The sequence below is a fragment of the Ictalurus punctatus genome, chromosome 21 (assembly GCF_001660625.3).
Source record: "Ictalurus punctatus breed USDA103 chromosome 21, Coco_2.0, whole genome shotgun sequence".
Taxonomy (NCBI): domain Eukaryota; kingdom Metazoa; phylum Chordata; class Actinopteri; order Siluriformes; family Ictaluridae; genus Ictalurus; species Ictalurus punctatus.
The window spans coordinates 4260455-4287738 of NC_030436.2; the positions used below are offsets into that span (position 1 = coordinate 4260455).

A 27284-nucleotide genomic window follows, 5' to 3' on the forward strand; every position below is an offset into this window, starting at 1 on the left:
TCATTTTTAAATACTTTAATTCACAACTTCTTAATATTAACTAAAGATACAACACTGACATTTTACAGTTCAAGGTCACAGATTCAACTGAATGAAAAAGATTAGTCAGTAATAAAGAATGAAGTTGTTCTGGATGTCTCGGCACTGGTTTCTGTTGCAGACTGAAATAGCCTTAAAAAGGATTTTGTGGCTTCCGGCATAATGTCCTCCTCCCAACACAAAATTATTCCAATAACAAAGTCATGAGGAATGGCTGAATGCTCATTTGAAAAGGTTCAACTGTGTACACAGGTTAAGTGTTATGTAAAAACTGCAGTATTTAAGAGTTTACAGTTAGATTCTGCAAAAGATCATGAACATTTGCTGACAAATACACTCCAATAGTCTTGAAAAATACATCCATATCTAAGCTCAAGCTATGTATATAGAGAGTCATTAGAGGGGGAAAGAAAAAAATAAAGATATGTATATACGACCTCAAAATGAGCTTCTTAGTCAGTATTTTTGGTGGAAAAAACTTAGTTGGTTTTTGGGGTGTGCTTGGATGTTTATCACCATGACAATATGGATATTAAAAACATATAGAGAAACAGAGCTGTTGGGATGTTTATGCCCAAACTGTTTTTGACAAACTGGATGCAAGTTCTGCTGACTGAAGGCTGAGAAGTTGCCAAGCTTGACTCTCACCCAGATCAGTCATTAGACAAGACTTTAAAATGGGAACCAGAAAGATGTTGGTTAATATTGTTATTGAAAGTGAAATTAGGCTCTAGGCCATCAATGTCAGCAATTTATTACATAATTGTGAAGGCTAGTGGGTATGGCAACATTGTAATCATTGAGCACCAAAATACCAGTGTTGTCTCATTTAAAAAAAATTGAAGTGAGAAGTACAGAATAAAATACACCATCACATTTTCAAAAAAAAAAAAAAAAAAAAGAAAAAGTAAGGCCATTTCTTTTGCCCTGTGATAAAATTAATCTATCATAGTGCTCCCAATCTCTTAAATGGTACAGGGGGGTAAGGATTCTTTTCTCTTTTTTTTGCATTTTTCTTATGCACTGCTAAGTCCTGGCCAGGCCTTCACTATTTCCAGTTGTCTTGGTTGAGTGTTTATAATGATTATAGTGACTCTCAACATCTATACTCCCCAGTCAAACCACAGCCATGCTTGCTGCTTATGGTGTATGTAGAAAAGCAGGAGAAGAACTGACCAGGGCCTCAGAGGAAACCATGTCCCAGAGTTGCGGTAATAACCTCAAATTCACAGATTCAAATTAGTAGAAAGTTCTCACTAGATGTAAAACTCATTATTATAGGCATTATTATATCATTATAATATATGACATTATTATATCAAGAACATAAAAAATGCAGCTTTAGTTCTGTAAATCTCAAAATTAGAGGGATTGACAATTAGCTGTTGAATTAAAGCAAGAAGAATACTAAGCAATTCTGGGGGCAAAAAAAAATCTGTACTCAATATTCAGCAATGAATCATGTTCCCCCCCCCCCCCCCTTTTTAAAAATGCCTCTAACTCAAGCCACTGTTATCTTCAACATAGTATGGTGTTGGACAAGCAAGACTCACTGTGACAGCTAGGTCTGTAACTGTAGCTAGTGAATGAACATAATCCTACCCGCATGTACCATTAAAACTTAAACATTTTTCAGTCTATACCTACTGACGTATGCATTGGAAAAATACACACACAGCCAAGGCATTTCAAAAACAATAGCAAACGGAAATATAACAACTTATAATAATGTATCATCCCTCTAAACCAATCTTACATTGATTCTTACATTGAGTCCGATTAATTTATAAATTCTGTTTCTCAGGGAGCCTGTTCCAAAAAGGGGGGATATAGGAACACTGCATAGTGATACAATGTGTTTTTTTATTTTAACTTAGTTTCTCAAAGTCAAGGCAAAATTCCAATGAATAAAATAAAATAAACACTTATGTAACGGAAAATCAAACTAATTTCCCTCTTTGGATCTCCAGAGTTGGTCATACATGTGAAAAATGCATAATTTGAGATAAGACTCCCACTCAGACTGAAAATCATCTGTTTTGATCCAAGTAACGCCCCAGTATAAGAAATTCTAATAGTATATGTGGATATAAAAGTCACTTTTGATCTCTCTAGTCTATACAGAATGTACAAGTGGATGAATCTGTATCACAGGTGACAAATTGACTCGCAAGATTTTCTGAGCCTCTTTCCTCACCTCCTCGTCAGTGACAGACTCGTCCACTTTGATGACTTTCCACTGAAGACTATTTCCATTCAGTTTAGACACGTCTTGGCCATTCGTGACGAGCGCTGGCTGAGACCAACCTAAAGCTTGGCAGTTCAGCCTTCTCATAGAATCACTGTCCTCACAGTTCAAACCATTGCTCATCACACCAGATTTACCTGATATTATCTGGACCTTTTTACCGTCTTTCAGACTAATACCATTTTGACAAACAATTGGGGCAGAATCTCCAATGAGAGCATCATCCACTTTAACTGGACAGGACAAAATTCTTTTATTGTCCAAAGCTACTACACTTGACGTTTGAGTGATGTTTTCTGAAGGAGAGTGTGGTATCCCAGAGAGTGTTGGTGGGCAATGGACACTGGGACTGATCGTGCTTTGCGAGTCCACACCAAAATGAATTTGCAGCCTTGCAGTATGGCCCCCAGTAACACCCTTTATGTTTGTTAATTTCAGGCACTGTTGCACTTGAACAGAACTTGGAATCGGCACTGATGGCTTGGGTGAAACAGTCTGCTTGAGGGTATCTACTGAGAGATTGGTCAGTAGAATCTTGGGCTGGTTTTGTAAGATGGCCTTGGTGGTTGTACCGAAAACTGAGGAACTGGCATCCTTGCTTTTTATCAAAGTCTTTCGACCTCGTTTCTTACAAGGTTTTTGTACTCTCGGAATCTTACTGCCAATCTCTGTTGTGAGAGATCGTGTTGTGCAAGACCTGTATCCATATACATCTTTGCTTCTTAACACCACTGGTTTACGTCCTTCATCTTTTAACGCCTGAAGAAAAGATACCATTTGCCTCTCTGTCTCAGAGAGGTCCTGGGAAATGGGATTGAAGACCTTCAGGGCCTCCTTGAGGGCAGTTTGGCCAGCCGTAGCAAATCTGGACCAGGAGAGAACAGCCCTCTCCACATTTGGTTCTTCACAATTCATGGTACCCATCCACAGATGGGATGCATAAAGGCTTCAGGTGTCTGTGAACATGAAAGATATGGGGTTAGGTTAAGCCCAATCTAACAAATATAAATTGAATTGCATTGAAACAATAAAGGAGCAGGTGATGAAATGTGGGTCACATCACAGCTACCAGGCTGTGACACCTGCAGAATTTGGGACACATGCAGCCAGTCACATTTTCTTCCAACTGCCTCTGATGTAACATTGTAGGACAGACAAGTATAGTCTGGAGACCTTACAACCACTGTACGTACACTTTTAAATAAACTTGCTAAATATTTTTTTGTTTCTGAGAGAACCAAGGTTAAGTTACAGGAATGTTGCTTCAGTGCACCATGGCATAGAGTCTACAAGGTCCCAGTATTTGATTTACATAATTTTCATACCATCAAAACCATTCAGTGAGCCCTCACGCTCAGGATAGAAATGTCATCATAGGATAAAGCTGATACTCAGAATAACATGACACTGATTTGTGGTGACCCTACCTTCTAATGGAAGTAAAAAATATTGCATCTTCATTGGTTCATCTTCAGTAACCTATCCTGCACAGGGTCACAGTAGGGCCAGTCCCTCTGCAGCAAGGAAACCCATATGGGCATGATGAGAACATGCACAGAAACTCTACACAGACAGTAATACAAGCTCAGGTTTGGACCCTGGAGTTGTGAGACAGCAATGCTACTCGGGTGTACCACCATGACATTCTAGCATCTTTATTGTCTATCAATAAGTTTAACTGTGAGGCAATATATTGTGCATATTGAACTAACAGAACATACAACTGCTTTGCTCTGCACTTTATTTTGCTTGGCTTTATCAGTATTTTCACATACCTGCTTGTTACTGGTTCTTAAAACCATCTGTGCGTGTGGATTAAGCCGCCTACCTTTGATCCAGATCAAAAGCAATGACACTGATGCTAAATCAATGCACAGTACATATCCAAACCCTAACACGGTCAAAGATCGGACATGCCCCAATTTCAGATCGGCTGTGTCACACAAGCATGTCTCCCATCCACACTGCATGTGTTCGCATGTGCTACCCTTACAACAGCATGCTTCATTTCAACTAGTGCCCAAATGTACCACTGTGTCACTGAAGCATCAAGGAGAAAAGGGGTAAAAGCACCCTGCACGTGTGTGGTTTTCTAGAGAGCATTTACTTGTGGCATCATGCTAAGTCCTTTGTGTGGTGTGGTTTGAAGAGAAGGTCATTATATGATGGGTCCAATGCAAATTTGAGGATATAATCACAATGAAGGAGCCCCTCTCAGACACACAAAACTATCCAGCCTCCATTCTACTTCCTTCAGGAAGCATAGTACTTTCAGAATTCCAAAGAAAATTCAGTTTTCACCTGGGAAAACCCACCCTTGCAAATCCAACAGCTTGCATAATTAATGTGACATTTAATTTTCTCCAAGGTTTACTTTATAATGAAATTCTGAATTGAGAGGTTTTTTTTTCTTTCCTAGACATTTCACTTTGAATAATGGCTTCTGAGATGATCCACAATGCCATTTGAGTATCCACTTGTAGTGAAGCCCTTGATTCATCTCTACCTAGGACTGGTCAAGCTCTTTCAACTCCTCATCTACACATAGGACTCTACTCAAACAGTTAGGATTCCAAATAGTCATCATCTATATTAGTCAGCCATTCTCAATCGCCATTGCATGCGTCAGCTTGTAGACTGCTATACAAGCCGAGTTGGTTGCTGACCATATGTATCTCAGGGGCATTCTCATAAAGCAGAGGTCGACTGATATTGGATTTTACCGATACCTGAGCTGGGCAGTACCTGCCAATAACTGATTAATCACAATAATCTTTAATACTGATACTGAATGAACACTCAAAAGCAAAATAATGCTTAACTTTATTATAATTATAAAATTCTAATTATATATAATAAGTAAAATAAAATAAATAAAGAGAGAGATGTAACAGTATGAAAGTTTCATATCATGATTATCGTGACCAAAACTATTACTGATATAATATAATATAATATAATATCAGTATTATCACAGTATTGTTAAAATGTGCTAACAATGTACAAAAAGCCCTGATACACATAAATCATTTAAACAGGTTTTATATTTGACACTGATATATTGACTGGATGGTTGTCACTAAGCTTGCTGCGATAGTCAGTACATGGTGTTCGGCCGCACACCGATTACTTGCCCACCGTGGCACCGCCCCACTGTCATTTTGCTTTTTTATAGTAATAAAATTCATGTTGTTTAGTTAGAGAACAGACGCTACAATTAAAAACAATGTGTCTGCTCGATTCAGCATGAGCCAAATGAGTCAGAGTCACAGCACAGATCAGCAGGAGTCAGATTTCATTTATCACATGACGAAAGTGAGGCGAGCTGACTGACGGAAGAGCGTGGCGGGCCGACCGGCAGGGAGGGCGAGGCGGGCCGACTGGCAGGAAGAGGCGGGGCGGGCCGACTGGCGGGGCGGGCCGACTGGCAGGAAGAAAGAGGCGAGCCGAGCTGACTGACAAGACGATGGCAGAAGATTTGGTTTAATATAAGCAAGTTTGTCATTGTACTGTTTTGTTGTTGCGTTTTTCATTAAGAATAATAATGAACCTGGGACATGCAGAGTTCCTCAGGGACAGGGGCTCAAATGTAAAAAAAAAAAAAAAAATTAAAAAGAGGCTATATCACCAAAGAGCTAATTTGATTACTTTACTAACATTAATTTAACTGCATATTCTTATCACCCTGGTGGACATCGTAAACAGACTGTGTGGTCACAATAATGAATTTGAGAATGACACTACTAATATAACCTAATGGTATTTTAATTTTACATTTATAGAAATGATTACAACAAAACGGCAACTTTTAGTGTTGAGATGAATCCAAAGAATCATTAAAAGAAAATCTAAACATTATGAAATGTATTTCCACCCACTATTTATCACTTACTGTAAATTGAGCAAAACTATCAATTTCACAATTAAATTTACATTTGGCTTTTTAGTCTCAAAGATTTAAGATGTTAACTTTCACTGCCTCCTTCAGTTTTTCTTTAATTTTCTGCCAACTCTGTCTGTTTGGCATCGTGCCTTTACTGACTATATAACATGCATATAATCTAAGAAGGTTACTTGCATGTCTAGAAACTTGAGCAGCTAGTATTTACCAACACATTCCTTGTCAATCAATTTGAAAACTACCGGCTATAAAAAGCTGCTAATAAAATTTGATGAAAATGTTAGCAGAAAAGCTAGTGGTTTTAGAATACCTGTCTGCCTCATCGCAAGTGCTCGAGTCATACAGTGAGGGAAAAAAGTATTTGATCCCCTGCTGATTTTGTACGTTTGCCCACTGACAAAGAAATGATCAGTCTATAATTTTAATGGTAGTTGTATTTGAACAGTGAGAGACAGAATAACAACAAAAAAATCCAGAAAAACGCATGTCAAAAATTTTATAAATTAATTTGCATTTTAATGAGGGAAATAAGTATTTGACCCCCTCTCAATCAGAAAGATTTCTGGCTCCCAGGTGTCTTTTATACAGGTAACGAGCTGAGATTAGGAGCACACTGTTAAAGGGAGTGCTCCTAATATCAGTTTGTTACCTGTATAAAAGACACCTGTCCACAGAAGCAATCAATCAATCAGATTCCAAACTCTCCACCATGGCCAAGACCAAAGAGCTCTCCAAGGATGTCAGGGACAAGACTGTAGACCTACACAAGTCTGGAATGGGCTACAAGTCCATTGCCAAGCAGCTTGGTGAGAAGGGGACAAAAGTTGGTGCGATTATTCGCAAATGGAAGAAGCACAAAAGAACTGTCAATCTCCCTCGGCCTGGGGCTCCATGCAAGATCTCACCTCGTGGAGTTGCAATGATCATGAGAACAGTGAGGAATCAGCCCAGAACTACACGGGAGGATCTTGTCAATGATCTCAAGGCAGCTGGGACCATAGTCACCAAGAAAACAATTGGTAACAAACTACGCCGTGAAGGACTGAAATCCTGCAGCGCGCGCAAGGTCCGCTGCTCAAGAAAGCACATATACATGCCCGTCTGAAGTTTGCCAATGAACATCTGAATGATTCAGAGGACAACTGGGTGAAAGTGTTGAGGTCAGATGAGACCAAAATGGAGTTCTTTGGCATCAACTCAACTCGCCGTGTTTGGAGGAGGAGGAATGCTGCCTATGACCCCTGGAACACCATCCCCACCGTCAAACATGGAGGTGGAAACATTATGCTTTGGGGTTTTTTTTCTGCTAAGGGGACAGGACAACTACACCGCATCAAAGGAACGATGGACGGGGCCATGTACCGTCAAATCTTGGGTGAAAACCTCCTTCCCTCAGACAGGGCATTGAAAATGGGTCGTGGATGGGTATTCCAGCATGACAATGACCCAAAACACACGGCCAAGGCAACAAAGGAGTGGCTCAAGAAGGAGCACATTAAGGTCCTGGAGTGACCTAGGCAGTCTCCAGACCTTAATCCCATAGAAAATCTGTGGAGGGAGCTGAAGGTTCGAGTTGCCAAACGTCAGCCTCGAAACCTTAATGACTTTGAGAAGATCTGCAAAGAGGAGTGGGACAAAATCCCTCCTGAGATGTGTGCAAACCTGGTGGCCAACTACAAGAAACGTCATTAAAATGCAAATCAATTTATAAAATTTTTGACATGCGTTTTTCTGGATTTTTTTGTTGTTATTCTGTCTCTCACTGTTCAAATAAATCTACCATTAAAATTATAGACTGATCATTTCTTTGTCAGTGGGCAAACGTACAAAATCAGCAGGGGATCAAATACTTTTTTCCCTCACTGTATAAATAGGAAAATTCTCAGATTTTGTGATTAATTTGCTACTGCTCGCCCTCATGTTAACCTGAATTCAAATGCTTTTTACATAATATAACTGTTTATTAATTAATGTTGAGAGGGGCACTTTTAAATAATTTAGAAAACGGGCAGGGGCTTGAACCCCCAGAGGGCCCCCCCAACTTCTGTACATCCCTTTAATGAACCCACCATTCAAGTACTTGCCCCTAAATTGCTGCTAATTCAAAGGCGAAAGTGAAATGTGCGTGGCCGCACGGGCATTCATAAGTGATTTAAAAGCGAGGGGAAAAGAGAGAAAAGCGCCAAAATCCTGTTTCGCAGCAACTTTCTTCTATCAACCCCAACCTTGTCCATCTCTGGCAAAATCTCATCCACCGCCACAGCCTTGCTGCTATGAAGGTTTCTAATTAACATAGTAAAACTCGTAGTAAAAACCAGAGATTTCTGGCACTGCCTCCTGAATAGAGGGCATGTCCATTAGGTTAAGGAGTTCCTCACGCTGATCCATTCATCACGTACCAATATCCCCAATAGAGCTCAACACCCCCTGCACTTGGTCAAGAGAGCTTTTGCATTGCCTGGTCTCCCCTGAACGGTTTGCCAGAACATCTTTGGGGCCCCCAAAGCCTTGTTCCATGCCCTTGTTCCATGGCTACTATAACCTTGTGCAATTGTGTCCCATGTGCAAGCTTAGTGCTCTGGTATCAAATTTGTTTATGAGTGACTTGGTGTGATGAGTTTGTTAATGATAACACATGACAATGACAAGTGGCTGGAACAAAAGTCTAATAATATTTCATTATTTCACATCCATTTCTCCAAATCATCTCGGTCATTCCTAATAAGAGCCCCTGCAGTCCCAAGTCCCGCAGTAGCACACTGGTGACAGTAGAAGGCACACCCTTAAGCATTTGCTCCACCTTGTCCAAGAAGGCTGCATGCTTCAAAATAGTGCATACTCAAAAAGCCAAACTTTTCCTTCGTGAGACTCAAAAGCTGATAGAGGCAACACTCTCATCCATTGGGCAAAACGTCACCTGCAAGACCCTCAGCCTGGGACTGGAGAGCATCCCCACACCTGCCTGGGGCAGATACAGAATGAAAATTCACCAGGACAAGACAGTTTGACGAGTGAAACAGTGAATGAAAATAATAGCTGGAAGCTGGAGAAAGCAGCTAAGGTTAGCCATCCATGGAGAAGCTGGAAGTTAAAGGGGCATCCTCGGAAAATACCACAAGGTAATGTTTTTATCATATTATTTTCAGTATTGCATCTGTTTGCCTCAGCGTTTTAGAGAATGCATGGTTTTGCATCAACCTGTTTGAGCTAATGAATGCGTGTTCACTATAGCACAAAACATACATTATACAAAATATGTCATCCAATCAATAGGGAATTCTGCCTGCATGAAAGCTTTAATTAATGGCATTGTATTGCGAGTAAGAACCACTAACCAATTAAAGCTTACGAGGCAAGATCTGTTAGCAAGGAGACAACAACACAGAACAAACATAACACTTGAGGCTAAGAATACCATCAGAGCAAAGCTGTTAGGAGGTAAGGCTACCAGAAAGGTGAAAAAATGTATATGAATGTTCAGCCAGGATTTCAAAACTTTATTGGAATTATTGAAATATTTAAAGTAATTCCAAATAAATCCATAAAACAGATTTATAAGCTAACAATATTGTTCCTTGCCAGTTAAAAGCTATGCAGAGACCATCCAACAGCCACAAAGTGATACATGACTCAGTATTTGCAATAAACAGACTTTCATAGCAAAACCTATTCGTTTTTTATCATGTCATACACATGTTGGATCACATGTAAACTATATGGAGTTATCTATCTAACAGCTTATGACTATAGCTGAAGTTACAGGAAACCTGTTCCCCAAAGCTGGCAATAGACTCCTATCATGTCTACTACTAAAGTGAGCGTATTTGTTTTTTGACATCAACACACCACTCCCAGCAGAGTGGTACCTAGACCAGGAGAGGGTGGCTCTCCACCAACTTGGCTTATGCACAGCACCAAATGAAGTTAGCACAGTCCTCAATAACTTACATATGTAAATCTTCAGGGACTGTCACAAAAAGACAAACTGGAGAGGGGCACACAGATTTCAGAACCATGAAATCAGCTCGGCTAATGAGACCAAAGGGACCATGCAGCACTTTTAGGTTACAGTAACCCATTTCTGTGTTCTATTGTCCACAAAGATTTTATTGGGCTAACGTGGTGCTATCATAGTGAATCAAGCAATCACATGGTGGGCCCTAATGGTGGTGGGGCTCCCCACCACTAAAGGGTTCCATGGAGTATGGCCATGAAGGGCTGGTGGTGGGGAGGGGTTTACAGCCAAAAACACTGCCAGCAACTACATCAGACCCACTTCCAGAAATATTTTGCCATTTTTCCTTCCAACTCAGTAAGATTGGTTGGCCATTTCCAGTGCACAACCCTCTTCACATAACCCCACAGATTTTCGATTGGATTTAGATCTGGACTCTGGCTGGGCCACTCCTTTGTTGATATGGAGGTATGCTTCATGCTGTAAAGTGAAATTCCTCTTCATCTTAACGGTTTTAGCAGAAGCCTCAAGGCTTTGCACCAAAATTTACTGGTATTTTAATCCTGTTCTTATCAATTTTAGAGGGGTGTCCTGTTATAATAATGCCATATTTTCTCCATTTGTTGATTGTCTTTACAGTCTTCCATGGTATATCCAATGCCTTAGAATTTTTACAACATTCTAATTATAAAAGGTATGCACATTTATGGAGGCTGGGTATTGGAAGTTTTTGATTTTACACCCCCCCCCCCCAAAAAAAAAACAAAAAAAACACCACCACACATTTCTGGTTGTTTGTCCCTTGATTTTTATATGTTGCAAAGAAAAAGATTGCAATATAGTTTAATTTTTTTTTTTTAAAACATCATTAAAACCTGCCATTTTAACAGGGGTGTGTAGACTTTTAATATCCACTGTAGGATGCTAGTTACAACCCCAATTCCCAAAAAGTTTGGACGCTGTGTAAAATGTAAATAAAAACAGGATGCAGAATGATTTGTAAATCACATGAACCCATATGTTATTCACAATAGAACATAGAAGAGATCAAATGTACCTGAGTAACTGAATCATTTTAATTTAAAAAAAAAAAAATGCTATTTTGATTTTAATGGCCAAAATAGGTCTCAAAAAAAGTAGGTACATGGGCAACAAAAGGCTGGTAATGTAAGTGTTACTAAAAAGAACCAGCAGGAGCTTAATTGGCAACAGGTCAGTAACATGACTGGATATAAAAAGAGTATCTTAGAGAGGCAGATTCTTTCAGAAGTAAAGATGGGCAGAGGTTCACCAATCTGCGAAAAACTGTATCTACAATTTGTGGAACAATTTCAGACTAAGGTTCCTCAACATAAAATTGTGAAAACTATGCATCTCTCATCAGCTACCGTACATATCATCATCAAAAGGTTCTGAGAATCTGGAGAAATCTCTGTACACAAGGGACAAGGGTGAAAATCAATAGTGCATGCCCGTGATCTTCAGGCCCTCAGGCGGCACTGCATTAAAAACAGGCTCAGAAACACCTCCAGAACTCATCGTCTATGAACAAAATTCACCGTGCTGTCCACAAATGCTGGTTAAAACTGAAAGAAGCTGGTTAAAAAAGAAGAAGCCATATGTGAACATGATCCAGAAACGCTGTCATCTTCTCTGGGCCAAAGCTCATTTAAAATGGACGGAGGCAAAGTGGAAAACTGTTCTGTGGACAGACGATACGAAATTTGAAATTATTTTTGGAAACCATGGACACCGTGTCTTCTAAACTAAAGAGGACTAAAGAGGAGAGGGACCATCTGGCTTTTTATCAGTGCTCAGTTCAAAAGCCTGCATCTCTGATGGTATGGAGGTACATTAGTGACTATGGAACGGGCAAGCTTGTACATCTGGAAAGTAGGGCTGCACGATTATGGTCAAAATGATCACCACAATTATTCTGATCAATATTGAGATCACGATTATTCATTGATTTTAGGGACAACATATTCTTATTGTAGTTTCACATTTAAATAAACAGACCGTTGCTTTCACCTCCATGTTTGGCTACACTCCTGCTAAGGTACAAATCTTTGCATCAAATTAGACTGGTCCTTAAAGTGCATCATCTCGTAGAAGCGAATTATAAATAAAAGTGGACCCAAAATATAGGATAAGTACAAATAAAAATGCCATCAACCAAATGAAAATATGCATCAAATATAACAATATGCAACCAAATGAAAACAGTTCATTCGTATGCAGAAACGGCAATAATAGTGTTTACAGGAGGAGAGACGCAGCCAAATCATCCAATAGAGGGGCGCATGTCATTTTGTACTGGAACCCAGAAGTTATCACACTGGTTCCCTGGACAAAAACCCAATAGGATTTTCCCATAGGCTTTTGGATTATTGCAAAAAAAAAATAAAAAAATAAAATAAAATAAAATAAAAAACCACTCTGTGATCAACAAAAGTTTACAATACTAACACGTTTTGTCCATCAAGATCATTTTCACAAATTAACACAACTTTTATGAAGTTTGAAGCCTAAATACAATCTCCAGAAATAAACAGCTAACCGTACGCTATAAACAAACTACACTACGGTCATTCGACTTCGTCACCATCACCAAGCTTCCCACAACTTTTCCAAACTTGATTTAAAACATTTTCCATAATATGGATTTATTTTTTTGGATGAATCTTCATCGATATTTTTTGTGGGGAATTGTGCACAGCAAACCTGAACCAGTTTATCTGCAAAGACTTTTCCTGTTCAGCATCATGACGTTTAATGTGCCCGACAACGTCTGTAGTCCCATGTAGCAACTTGTTAGTGTCAAGATTTCCCCAGGAGCTTGCAACTCACTCTAAAACCCGAAGTGAAGCTTGCAGCATGAGTTCCAGGTTTTGTCGTACAAAATGAAGTCTTCCCTGCGCCGCTCTATGGTGACTGGCTGTAAGTTTAGGAAGCGCTTGTTTTGATCTGCAGCAGAGTTTCTATGAGCTGAGGACGAACTTTAAAAGTCAATATCAGTCGATCATGTTCATGTTATCGTGGGTAGTCAAAATCGTAATCGAGATCGATATTCGATTAATTGTGCAGCCCTACTGGAAAGGCACCATCAATGCTGAAAGGTATATACAGGTTTTAGAGCAACATATACTTCCATCCAGATTCCATCCCATCTTTACTTCTGAGAGACTCTGCCTAAGATACTCTTTTTATACCCAATCATGTAACTGACCTGTTGCCAAGTAACCTCCTGCTGTTTCTTTTGTTCCTTTTGTTGCCCCGTCCCAACTTTTTTGAGACGTGTTGCGGTCATCAAATCCAAAATGACCTTATTTTCTCCTTAAAATGGTACATTTCCTCAGTTTAAACATGACATGTTTATGTTCTATTGTGAATAGCATATGGGTTTATGAGATTCTCAAATAATTGCATTCTGTTTTTATTTACATTTTACACAGCGTCCCAACTTTTTTGAATTGGGGTTGTACATATGTAACTGTGTCTCCATGAACCCCAGAGAACCACCAGGGTTTGTTCTCATTCAGAAGTGAGAAGGTTCCAGGGAAAAGTGATTGCATAGCAGGGATATTAATTATAAATATTGCATCATGCTTCATGACTTTGTTGGAAGGTATAAACGTGATTTTTTTTTTTTTTATCCCCCCAGCAATTATTTGAGGTTCATAGAAACAGTTACATATGTTAATAGCATTACATAATCTTTCAAATGTGCCACCTTACCAAGAGGGGGTTTATGCTTAAGCATTACGTTCTTCTTCATGCAGTCTGCCACGAGCTAACTGCACTTCCTGAGCATTTATGGTGCATCCACTGGTCTTCAGGCAAATGCTGATTGGCTGAGAGGTGTGTCCAGTTGCATACTCAGAAAAACGTATCTTTATTTCATTGGTTTTATTTGATTTCAAAGTAATACTGTTCACAATACATCTCTTGTAAGCTATAAAACTTTAAACAATAAAGTATAAGCAACAAAATGTTCTTTATCACATCCACTACTTAAAGTCTTCTACAGGCTGGAGAAATGCTTGTGCTCCCCAACCAGTTGTTGAACATGAAGTCTTTTAAAAATCCTAGGGGCTTTCCTGCTGGCAGTTTAGTCTGAAACAGAGCATGGTTTGCATGAAAAATGTGAAAGCGGTCATGTGGTAATCTGAAAATGGGTAATGTAAAAGCTGGAAGCGTACCACAGTACCGAAACCAAGACTACCTGTAGGAGGTGATCTAAGTTTGGTTGCACTGGAACTGAGCTGCAACTTCCATGAACGAGAACACGACTTGTACTCGGGTCTGCACTGGTTCAGGAAGTAACCTTCGCATGTGATTTAGTTGATGATGACTTCATTTGTTTCCACAACACACGTGTAACATGAGTAGCAGGGGATTTTGTGAGACACAGATGAGCTCCATTGTTGTGCATATCATCTGCTGCGCATAACAGCATCAAGATTAAATAGGCGAATCGCGTTGTGTCCTCAGTGCGCATTTGTGATGAGATGAACACAAATAAAGCAGGGTTCGATAGAAACAAGTGAGCCTGAAATCAACGCCAATGCTGCAGGGATCGCCCTGAACAATCGCACTCGGATTCGGACCGCAGCAAACATGTCCAATATGAAATCCACCTTAAACATAATAGCTCACTACAGAAACTGATTAAAAACTCTTGCTAAAAATATCAGTTGTGACCAATAATTTGACCAATTACAGTCGCCTATGAAAGTACTGGAACACCAAGGCCAGTACTATTGTTTTTGCAATACACTGAAGACATTTGGGATATTTGAGATCAAAAGATGAATGAGACAATAGATCAGAATTTCAGCTTTAATTTCCTAAAATTTTCATCTAGATGTGTTAAACAACTCGGAACATGCCACCTTTTGTTTGAGCTGACTCGCTTTTTAAGTGAATCAAAAATATTGATGCAATATGTGACCAACAGGGTGTTTCTTGTTGCTCAGGTGTGCCCAGGTTGATTATTTAAACAATTAATAGCAATGAATGTCTACTCTTGGTTTGAGTGCTGGGTTTAACCCTGTCGAGACCGGCATTCATTGTTAAAAAGGATAAACCAACACAAAGACCAGAGAGCTGTCTACAGGAGAAAAGCAAGCCATTTAGATGCTGAGAAAATAGGACAAAACCGATCAGAGCCATTGCACAAGCATTGGGCATAGCCAATACAACAATTTGAAATTGTCTTGGGGTGGGGGGTGGGGATTACTGGTGTACTAGCAACCAGACATCAAACAGGTCTGCCAAGGAAAACAACAATAATTGATGACAAACATTGTGAGGCTATGAAGAAAAACCTTAAAACAAAAGTCAGTGTTGGCACCAACAACTTCCACAAGTCAGGGGAGGAGATATCACAATCCACCACTTGAAGACGACTCAGAGAGCAGAAATATAGAAACCATACCCCAACATGCAAACTATTCAACAGCAGTAAGAATCAGAAGGCCAGATTGGAATCGCAAAAAAAAAATAAAGAGGTGAGCCACAAAAGTTCTGGAAACAAGATTAACCCAAAGTAAGGATCTGCTCATGATCCAAAAAATACAAGCTCATTGGTCAAGCACGGTGGAGGTAGTGTCATGGCTTGTGCTTGCATGGCTGCTTCTGGAATGGGTTCATTAAAGATGTAATGTCTGCCAATGTACAGAGAAATTAATCCAATCTAAGTAGGGGGGGAACATCATGCAGCAAGACAATGGCCCACAACCCACTGCCAACACAACAGAGGACTTCTGGTTAAAAAAGGTGGAAGGGTTTAGACGGACGAAGTCAATCACCAAACTTAAACTAATAGCTGCCATCTATCCATCTGGATGGATGATCACTATGGGCGGAAAACCAGAACATAAACAGGCACACTCTGGCCAATGAAAGGACAGTTTACTAACACGTGACTTGGATAAACAAATTTTGGGAGGCTATGAAATGTTGCCTTGTGAAAGCCAAGGAGAAAATGCAACATTGTAACAATTTAAGTCCCTGTTTCGGAACAAAGCACAAGTCTACAGGTCTGAAAACACTCTTGGTCCCAAACCTTTTGTGGCTCATCTCTGTATTTCTTTGAGAATTCCAATCTGGCTTTCTGATCCTTACTGCTGATGAATGGGTTTCAACTGGTGGTTTGGGCTCTATATTTCTGCTCTCAAAGTCTTCTTTGATTGGTGGATTGTGATACCTTCACCCATGTCCTGTGGAAGCTGTTGGTGTGGTCACTGATTTTTTTTTTTTTTGTGGAATTTTCTTCTCACTTCTTGCAATTATTCTGTCATCAACTGCTGTTTATTTCCCTTGGCTGACCTGTTCAATAGCTAGTTGTCTAGTTCAGGACGTGATAAATTGTAGTATTGGCTTATGCCCAATGCTTGATAGATTTTCCTTCTTTTCTCAGCTTCAAAATTGCTTGCTTTTCACCAATAGACAGCCCCCTGGTCTTTATGTTGTTTTAACCTTTTTAACAACAAATGCAGCCTTTCTAGGCAAAAGCCAAAGCTCAGACTAAGAGTAGACATTCAGAGCTATTAATTATTTAAATAGTTAATCTAACAGTGAACACCTGGGCAACAAGAAACACTATGCAATACTACGCAATATATCGATATAATCTCATTATTGTGATAAATGATTACGTGATACACCTTTCTGAGATATCGTTGGTAAGGTGATGTATTTTTTACTGTTTTAATAATTACAAATTAAGTGATAATGAATGGATGCCACTGATTTGACATAATTAAAAAAACCAAAAAACTTAATCTTCTTTGTCTTTGTAAGCATTAAAGATAAGAACTGTCAAAGTCAGCTTAACGTTTTACTTTTTGTTTATTTTACTTCTGTTTTGTGGCCAGTTTGTTAGCTAAATTATATATCGTGATACGCATTTTGTATTGTAGAAATGTCCTCAAGTCTTAAAAAAATTCAAGCTGAAATTCAGATCTAGCGTATCATATTCATCTTTTAAATCTCAAACAAAATTGGCCTTGCCGTTCCAATACTTTTGTAGTATGACTTGCTTGTTGGTGCCAGATGAGTATTTCAGATACTGCTGATCTTCTGGGATTTTCACACACCACAGTCTCTACAGTTTACACAGAATGGTGCGAAAACTAAAAACATCCAGTGAGCAGAGGGTCTGCTGGCTGAAACACACTGCTGATGAGAGAGCTCAGAGGAGAGTGACCAGACTGGTTTGAGCTGACAGGAAGTCTACAGTTAGTCAAATAAGCACTCTTTTTACAACTGTGGTGTGAAGAAAAGCATCTCGGAATGCACAACATATCAAACCTTGAGGTCTACAACAGCAGAAGACCACATTAGGTTCCACTCCTGTCAACCAAGAACAGAAATCTGAGGCTATCATGGGAAAAGACTCACAGAAACAGTTCAAGACTGAAACGATAACAGTCGAGTTTTTTTTCCTGTCGAATTTGGATGAACCTGTGCTCATGAAAGCCTCTAATTCCTGTTCTTGGCTGACAGGAGTGGGAAACCAATGTAGTCTTCTGCTGTTGTAGCCCATCCAGTTCAAGGTTGATGTTTTGTCATGTTTTTGTTCACTTGATGTTTTTTGTTTTTCACACCATTCTGTGTAAACTCTAAAGACTGCTGTGTGTGAAATTCCCAAGAGGACAGTAGTATCGGAAATACTCAAAACCAGCCCATCTGGTACCAACAACCATGCCACGATCAAATCAGCACCTGTCCTTTTCTGTCAAAATTGAAGCGAGAATGGATGGAACCAAATACAGGGGGCAATTACAAGAGAACCTGCTTCAGTCTACAAAAAACAACAAAAAAACAACAACAACTAAAGCTCAACGTTCAGCAAGGCAACAGTGCCAAACAAGACCAAGGCAATGCAGGAGTTGTTAAAAACAAAAAGATTATTCTACAGTGGCCAAATCAAAGTCCGGATCTAAATCCCATTGAGAATCTGTGGCATGGTCTGAAAATTTCAGTCAAAAACAATATCGAACCAATCTGAAGAACCTGGACCAAATCTGCCAGGAAGAATGGGTGATCACTCTCAAATAGTGTGCAAAGCTGATACGAACTTACCCCATCAGAAGTAAAGCAGTTATTACAGCAAAAAGTGGTTCCAGCAAGTACTAGTCTGCAGGGGTTGAATACTAATTTAAAAGATCTGATGGTAAATAATTAATTGTGATGTGAAATGTAAAAAAAAAAATTGCTTTGCAAAAAAAGTGTCACTTGTAATCCAAACAAATCTGATGACTTTCAAGGGAGTTGAATAGTTTTTAAAAGGCACTGTACGTGGGTAGCATTAACACCTCTGAGGATGTTATAGCAAGCTAGCCATTTTACGTTAAAATGCCCAAACATGCATTCGCACTGCTTATACATAATGACTTTTTTGCAATTAGAGAAAAACACATAATGAGCAACTGTTATTCAAATGACCAATTATTCAAGCTGCAAAATTGAAGTGGTCCTAGTCAGTATCCTATTTAATGTCTAATCTGTAACAGTCAATAAGTTTTAACCCAGAAACAGAGGACAAAGTACTTAACACTTTCCATTTTTTTCAATAATATAACAGGGTGCATTTTTTTTAATGTCTCATTAACTTCAACAGAAAAATATAGGCTGGTGAGGGTGATTATAACTGCTCTAGACATCACTCTGACATCAGCCTCACCTCCTGGTTTCAGAAACATAGTGGGAGACTAGAATGATTTTTAAGACCAAAGCGAGATTTTCTAAAAAGTCATATTGTGCTGTTAGGTGTCAGAATGGGAAATATGTTCCTAAACACATTTGGGTGTTTTTGTTTGTTTTTTTTACATACACTAACCATACAGACACCGTTCCAATTGTGGTTACAGGCAACTACGAGAGATAATGGCCCTCCGAGGAACAGTTCCCATTTCATTCCAGCTAAGTAGCTAAGTAGGGATGCACCGAATGTTCGGCAACCGAAATTATTCGGCCGAACACCGAAAGTGCTTTTTTTTTTTTGCTATTTTGGGCAAATAATTTGGTTGCCGAACATTCGGTGCATCCCTAGTGAAAAGGCAGAATAAATTTGACCGAACAATGACGTGTTTAATGACGCGCCAAACAGCCTAGCAACCAGAGTGAGACGTGCGAATTTCACAACCTCCACTTCCCGCAGCACGTTCGGAGCGATGAGGGGGCGCGCGCATGCATGTGCTACGTGCACGAGCGTGAGTGCATGCTCTTCAGATGTTGACAACCGTGACATTGTTTACTGTGGAGATGTGAATTTGATTTGTTTCTGTTCCGGAGTATTCTGTCATGTCGCGAGGCGTCAGGGAGTAGAGTACGGAAGCAGATAAAGACGTATTTATTTAAGGGCAGGCAGACAAATCCAAATCGTAATCCAAAAAACGTAGTCACAGAAAACAGGGTCAAAACACAAAACAAAAAACATGAACTAGTACTATGGACTGGGAGTGGAACAACCAGCGGGGACTAAATGAACTAATCTATAGTTTAAACTAACTAAATCTATCAAGGAACATAACATTATCAACGTATCTAACTATACTATATCTACAATAATACTCCGCGAGGTGTACAGGGACGCGAGCGGTATATATCCCCAATATAATCAGCCGTATAGAACCGAATAGAATTTCGTTGTAGGCTACAGTGTGTTACATTCTTTCAGCAGTCAGTTATAGGGCGAACATTGTCTATTCAAGGGGGGCTCAAAGATGACCACATCAAAATATTTTTATTTTACTCATTTATTTATTTAAAATTATATTGTGCCTTGTTGGTAGTCTATACCTGCTGGAATGAAAAAAAAAAAATGTTCAGTGTTAAATAAATATTTTGAAATTGTAGTTTTTGTAATTGATTTTTTTCTTTGAAAAGCAAGACAAAAAGAGTAAAAAACACATTTTGACTATTTAATTTATGCAATGGTGAACAAAATTTAAAAAATAAACGGGAAAAAACGCGAAAAAACGAGTTCAGTCTTCGGCCAAGTTTTTTTTTTATTATATTCGGTTTCGGCCAAGAATTTTCATTTCGGTGCATCCCTATAGCTAACTATTAAATCAGAGAAGGTGATGTGCTAACAAAGACTTTAACAGGCTCAGCTTGGTAGTTAGCCAACAGGCCTAATTTATATTGCTTTAACAAACCCACGTAACTCATCTAAAATCTACATCAAGAAACTAGCAAGCTAACACTAGATATCTAGTTACGTTTTTACTGAAGAGTTGCCTATAATGGACACATTTACAGTCGAGTCCATAAGTGTTTGGACAGCGTGACAATTTGTCATTTTACCTTTGTACACCCCCACAATGGATTTGAAATGAAGCAATCAAGATGTGACTGAAGTGTAGACTTCAATGAAGCTTTAATTCAAGTGATTTAACAAAAATATTGCTATTGTTAGTCCCTCCATTTTCAAAGGCTCAAAAGTAATTGGACAATTGACTGATGAGCAGTTTCATGTCCAAGTGTGGCCTGTCTCCTTGTTATTTCTGGACAAATTAAAGAGATAAAAGGTCTGGAGTTGACCCCAAGAGGTGTTGAGGAGGCCATCATTAGGCTCAAAACAAAACAAAACAGACCCATCAAAGAGATAGCAGAACCTTTAGGAGTGGCCAAATGGACAATTTGGCCAAATGAACAATTTGGTTAAAAAAAACGGATTCTTAAAAAGAAGGAATGCACTGGCAAGCTCAGCAAAACCAATAGGCCTGAACGAATAGTAAAGACAATAATGTGGATGATCGCATTCTTTCCTTGGTAAAGAAAAACCCTTACACAAAATCTAGCTAAGTCAAGAACACTCTGGAGGACTGACAACGTCTACAATCAAGAGACACCTTCCTGAATGCAAATACAGAGGGTTTACCTCAAGATGCAAAATCACTGGTAACACTCAAGAACAGAAAGGCCAGATTAGACTGCAAGAAAACATTTTTTTAAAGCCTACAAAGTTCTGGAACAAGATTCTTTGGACAGATGAAACTAAGATTAACTTGTATTAGAATGATGAGAAGAGAATAGTAAGGAGAAGTAAAGGAATGGCTCATGATCCAAAGCATACCACATCATCTGTTAAACATGGTGGAGGAAGTGTTATGGCATAGGCATGTATGGCTACCAATGGAACTGGGTCACTGGTGTTTATTGATGATGTGACTGCTGATAGAAGTAGCAGGATGAATTCTGAAGTGTATAGAGCTTTACTTTCTGCTCAGATTCAGTCAAATGCTGCAAAACTGATAGGACAGCTCTTCACAATACAGATGGATATTGACCCAAAAAATACAATGATAAGCAATCCAAGAGCTTCTTAGGGCGAAGAAATTTAATGTTTTTAAATAGTCAAGTCATTCACCTGACCTCAAACCAACTGAGCATGCTGTTCACTTACTGAAGACAAAACTGAAGGCAAAAAGACCCACAAACAAGCAGCAACTGAAGGCAACCGCAGTAAAGTCCTGCCAAAGCATCTAAAAGGAGGAAACTGAGCAATTGGTTAAGTCCATTCTTTCCAGATTTCAGGAAATCATTGACAGCAAAGTATTTGCATACAAGTATTCAAAATAATCCTTATATTTCTAATTATGTTCATTTGTCCAATTAATTTTGAACCTGTGAAAATGGGGGACTCTGTAAAAAAAAAAAATGTCTAATGTAAAACAGTTAGTGCAATATTTTTGTTAAACCCCTTGAATGAAAGCTGAAAGTCTACACTTCAATCACATCTTGATTGCTTGATTTCAAATCTATTATCGTAGTGTACAGAGACAATTATGATAATTGTGTCACTGTCCAAATACTTATGGACCCAACTGTAACTAGCTAACTTTGTACCGCATATAAATGAATTTATTGCATCTATTTGGACAGCACCTCGGCTTTCAGCACAACAACGGCCTTGATGTAATCATAAAACATCAAAGTTGTAAGCATCAAGAAACTTGAATGTCTTTTATTTCTCTCTTCTACGTCTTTCATTTCTCTCTTGTATAAACAGTTTTGAGAGATATCTATCTACAGTGCCCTGCACTAATATTAGCACACTTAATAAATATGAGCAAAGAAGGCTGTGAAAAATTGTTTTTATTGTTTAACCTTTTGTTCCAAAAATTCTCTGCTCTCATAGATATCATACAATTGCAAACACAACACACACTGTGCAAAAATTATTGTCACCCCTATGAATTCATATGAGAAAAATAAATTAGAAGTATATTCCCACTGATGTTTTAATTTTCTTTTGTACACCTAGGTGACTAGGAACAGGAAATTGTTCAACCATGACTTCCTGTGGTATAAATATGAGGTGAGACATAGGCCAAATTCCCTTAGTCATTCATAACCATGGGTAAGCATGGAATATAGCTGTGATGTGCGGCAAAAGGTTGTTGAGCTTCACAAAATGGGAATTGGCTATAAGAAAATAGCAGAAGTATTGAAAATGCCCATTTCCACTATCAGGGCAATAATAGAGGGTATGCATTGACGACACTTTCCCACCGGAACACGCCCTCTTGGCTTGACTGAGTGGCAAAACATCCAACAAAATGGATGGTTTTATTAGGGGAAGCTACGAAAACAATAGTATAACTCACGATTATCAGATTAAATTAAAGGCAGTTGGACTCGACAGTGACCGTTACAAGAACCTGTGGTCCATGCACATTGTCATGTGGCTAGAGATCGATTTTCCCGACATTTATATGTACTTGATTTCAAGACTGGGGAAATACACTAAGCAAAGCAAGAAGTCATACAAAAGCCTTGACGCTTGGTCCTACTTCAAGGCGGAATTTGTTGGTGAAATTAAACTGACAAGAACACCAATAAACATTCTGGTTGTATGTGGACAGATATATACAAATATATATTATATTTGTATATTTATATATATACATATATAATATATAATATATATATATATATATACACACACAACACATATTTTGTTGTAGAATTATATCTGGCTAGCTACTCCTAGTTTGCTTGTAGCTAACACTGCTTCCACTTACTAACATTATATATATTTGTGAAAGTAAAACACACTCGGAGAATGAACGAGCCCCCGTTATTCATCAGTGGACACAGGCAGCATTTAAAAACAAATGTGTAGCAAATTATTCATCATTGTACAACATGAACACCACATGCCAAAAGAACTTACACTTACACTGCTCGACTTAGTTTTTAAAAAAAAAAGTGAAATTTTTTTTGGCACTCTGTAAATTCTTGTTGAATCCGTTAGCACAACGATCACACCACAACTTTTTCCCATTTTAGATGCATTTTGTCTGTGTTTTCATGGAATTCACGCTGTACACTAATTCTGCCACAAAGTTTTGTGCCAGTCAGTGGGTGTGACCGTGACGAGTTCCAGCTACCATGAAGTCACGCGCATACCCTCTATTAAGAAGATCCAGTCAACTGGAAATGTTATGAATCCACCTGGAATTGGACGTGTGTCTATATTGTCTCAATGTATTGTGAAGAGGATGGTTCGAGTGGCCAAAAAATTTTAAAAACTTGTGGCCTCCAAAACTTCAATCCAAAATCACCTACATCACCACAAGTTGTTTGGAAGGGTTTGAAGAAAAAGGCCTCTACTCTCATCCAAAATCAAACTCGAGCGTCTTCAGTTTGCCAGACACTACTGGAACTTCAAATGGGATAGGGTTCTATGGTCAGATGAAACCAAAACAGAGTTTTTTGGTAATAAACACCAGAGGTGGTTTTGGAGCACACAGAGAGGTAGCCATATGGAAAAGTACCTCATACCCACAGTTAAATATGGTGGTGGCTCCTTAATGTTTTGGGGCTGTTTTTCTACCAGAGGACCTGGACATTTTGTGAGGATACATGGCATCATGGACTATCAAATATCAACAGATATTAAACGAAAACCTGACTGCCTCTGCCAGAAAGATTAAAATGGGCCATGGTTGGCTCTTCCAGCAGGACAGTGATCCAAAAATTTGGATCCAAAAAAAAATTTAACAAATGCTCAAAAGGTTAAACAATAAACAATTTTTCACAGCCTTCTTTGCTCGTATTTACAAGGGTCCCAATATTAGTGGAGGGCACTGTATGTCCAGTAATTTCAGGCTAGGCCATTGCTTGGCATCATTTAACCACTGACAGGACACCAAGCCACAATGATCTTCTAGAGCTACACTATTTTAAAGTGTTTGTTTAAATCGCAATCCCGGTTGTTGTGTGAAGTGGATAACTTTGTAGCGTGTGTCAATCTGATTCCTAAGTAAAACTCTTGACGGACTCAACAGTCAGACAGCGACAGGTTGATAGGCTACTCGGGTCTTTTTGCGACCAGGTCGTGCACACGTTTCTTTTTGTTTACAAACACCAAAAGGATCTATACTATAATTGATGAGAACTAACTCATGGATGTTCCACAACCTTAAATGTAGGCCTAACTATAAACTGTTGAAAAGTATGACAAGCCATTCAATAATAAATAAACTGTCGCTGAGGTGTAAGAGGAATAAACCACTTCGGAACACTCCGTTAAAGAGCACCTATTATGGTTTTGAAACGTGCCTAATTTTGTTTTAAAGGTCAGATAAAATAGATTTACATGCACCCAAGATCAAAAAACACTGCAATGTGCTCATATTTTAAATTGCAGCGTTACCTCCCCGTGTCAAAAACGACTTGTTAAAGGATTCATTCTAAACTCCTCCTTTCGGAGAGCATACTCTGCTCTGATTGGTCAGATGTTCTAGTCTGTTGTGATTGGTCTACCGCTGTCAGCATGTTTCAAAAAGGAAACGCCCATTAAAATGAGTTTCAGCGAGCAGCTGATGAAGACCAGATGCGGGGCTTTTTGTTACCTGTAGGTTAGTACAGGGAGTAAAGTCTGGAATTACTAACGACTCCTTTTGGGAGTGCGTTTAGATTTTTTTGTAACTTTTCAGACATTTTTACATTCACAAATTCATATTTGAAAAACCATAATAGGTGCACTTTAATGGAAAACAACTCCATTCACGTCTGACTGCATCATACCACCCCATGGTGGATTACTTTCCTAACAGCACATCCCAACTTCTTTTAGCCATTCCTTACTTACAAACTGAAAAGAACAATCGGCCCGAACAACATGTTTTAAAATGTCCATACAGGATTTCATAGAGGTTTCACAGCCATAAATGTTCGATTCTGTCGCAACTTTTTAAAAAATTTGCGATGCAATTTGAGGAGCTTGTTTGTGCTCTGCGTAAAATGACTTGAACTGGTGAAACTGTTTTGCTCTGTCTTTCTCAGTGATGTTTGTCGGTAAACGAGACATACTCATGTTCGATGCACACGAACCGAAGACTGCTTTGGCTGAACGTGCGTCGTGATGACGCGTTTTAGCCCAAATCTGTGGTAATTTTGACACATAAATAAGATACAAGCGCTTCTGAAACGCTTCTGCGGTTTGCTTGATTTTACGTTCATTTCTGCGATCACAAAATCCTGGAGGGACTGTCTAAAAACCGAGTAAAGAAGGGGTTAAACGTATTATGGCAGGATATTCAATTCTCAGGATGGACAGAGGGGCAGCAAAAAGCTTAAAAACTACTTAATGTACCTTTAACTAATTTTGTGAAGGCACCCTTTAATGATTTCTGCATGGTGATGTGTGCACTGCGTTTTCACCCAGTCTAAGCACAGAAACCATTTGATAAAACGCTTAATAATATTTACGAATTATACAGCACTGACTTGGGCACTATAGCAAACAGTTTAAAGAAGACGCGTACAATAACATTTACCACCTCACACAATCATATCATAGCAGAGAGAAGTTATCTGGGCATATTTTCGAGGTTTTATCCATCTTTCGTAAAGCTTGTCTGGTCATAATTTCAGACAAAGCTGGCGATGGAGCACAATGCACTAGAGGATCAGAGGAAAGAGCACCACGTTCGCTTTAAAACGGACGTCTAGACCTTTTTTTACTTGACGTACTGACTACTCGCTGCCCAATTTCGCCTAACTCACATACGAAAATACCAAATACCGTTTCCGTTTGCCGTCAGAAAACTTGGAGGAACTAGCTAACTGGCTAATTTGATGTAACTAGCTAACGACAAGAAAAGCGAAATCTTTGTTGATCTTAAGCTAGATATACGGCCAGATCTGTACTGGTGAGTAAACGAAGCTGTTTTTCATCATCTGCCGGCGTCGTTTCACCACGACAACACGTCGTCAATTAAAATTTAGGTCAAATTAGTGTTTAAAAAGTAACCAAAGCGCCTTACCTTCCCAGAACCCAATATGCATCAAATTCTAGTCAACGAAGGTTTTCAGACATGAAACAAAAATGGCTTCTCCGTTCTACCGATGGGGAGGGGACTATTGCGAAATGGGCGGGACCTCGTGGTGACGCAGAATACTCAGTTAAAATAGCTAGCTAGCTAAAAGATCTTAATTCAAAACGGATTTTGTATTTACGTTAGCGCGCTGAAAGGTGCAGTCACACCCTTGTGATATTCACACCCTTAGACACATTTAAAGAAGCAGGCCATTGTGATTAGTGTTGTTGATTTTAATTAATGCTGTTATTTATTTATTTATTTTTTTATAAACACTTCTTGTGCACGTTTTTTAGTTATATTACTAGAATTCAGACTGTATGCATGTCTGTGCAGTGTAAGTAAAGAATAAAACACTGCTGTTATTGGATTGTAATTACTGTCGGGGTGGACTGTAACGATGCGGTCGGACACGATGTAGAGGATTTACACCACCTTTAAGGTTAAGATGATTATCTGATTAAGATTAATTTCCTATAAGAGCACACATTAAATTCTCTATGACCTCTGACCTGTAAAAATGTGTTTTTATAAATACAGTAAGGCAATTAGAAATTGTCATTTATTGATCAATTTAGTCAAGTAATCAGGAAACTGGGAAATAATTTACCAGCTGGAAAAGTTCCAGTTTGGCCAAACTGGGAGGGGTGGCACCACTAATGTAAAAGTGGTGGGGCAATTTTTTTTTGTCTGAGAGAAGAGGTACATCTGTCATTTGTCTATTTAAAAAAAACAACAACAACGTACAGACTAACTATTGACAGTGGGGGAAATAAGTATTGAACGAGGCAACAT

General features: G+C 38.9%; 1 protein-coding gene across 2 annotated transcripts; it reads right to left on the reverse strand.

Annotated features, from left to right (window-relative positions):
- Positions 1–26641, reverse strand: ccdc71 (coiled-coil domain containing 71). Of its 2 annotated transcripts, XM_017450933.3 has the most exons (3): positions 26436–26641; positions 3715–3801; positions 1–3243 (listed from the first exon to the last, which is right to left on the reverse strand). In XM_017450933.3, exon 3 carries the CDS (start codon positions 3209–3211, stop codon positions 2156–2158), a length of 1056 nt encoding a protein of 351 aa, XP_017306422.1. In that variant the 5' UTR covers positions 3212–3243; positions 3715–3801; positions 26436–26641; the 3' UTR covers positions 1–2155. The 2 variants fall into 2 exon arrangements, with proteins under 2 accessions (XP_017306422.1, XP_017306421.1); XM_017450932.3 differs by lacking the exon at positions 3715–3801 and having other exon boundaries at positions 26436–26637.
- Between the last annotated feature and the right edge of the window lie 643 nt (positions 26642–27284).

Excerpts from the sequence above, each read along its gene's own strand:
- ccdc71 (XM_017450933.3), bottom strand. The coding sequence starts at position 3,211 with ATGGGTACCATGAATTGTGAAGAACCAAATGTGGAGAGGGCTGTTCTC.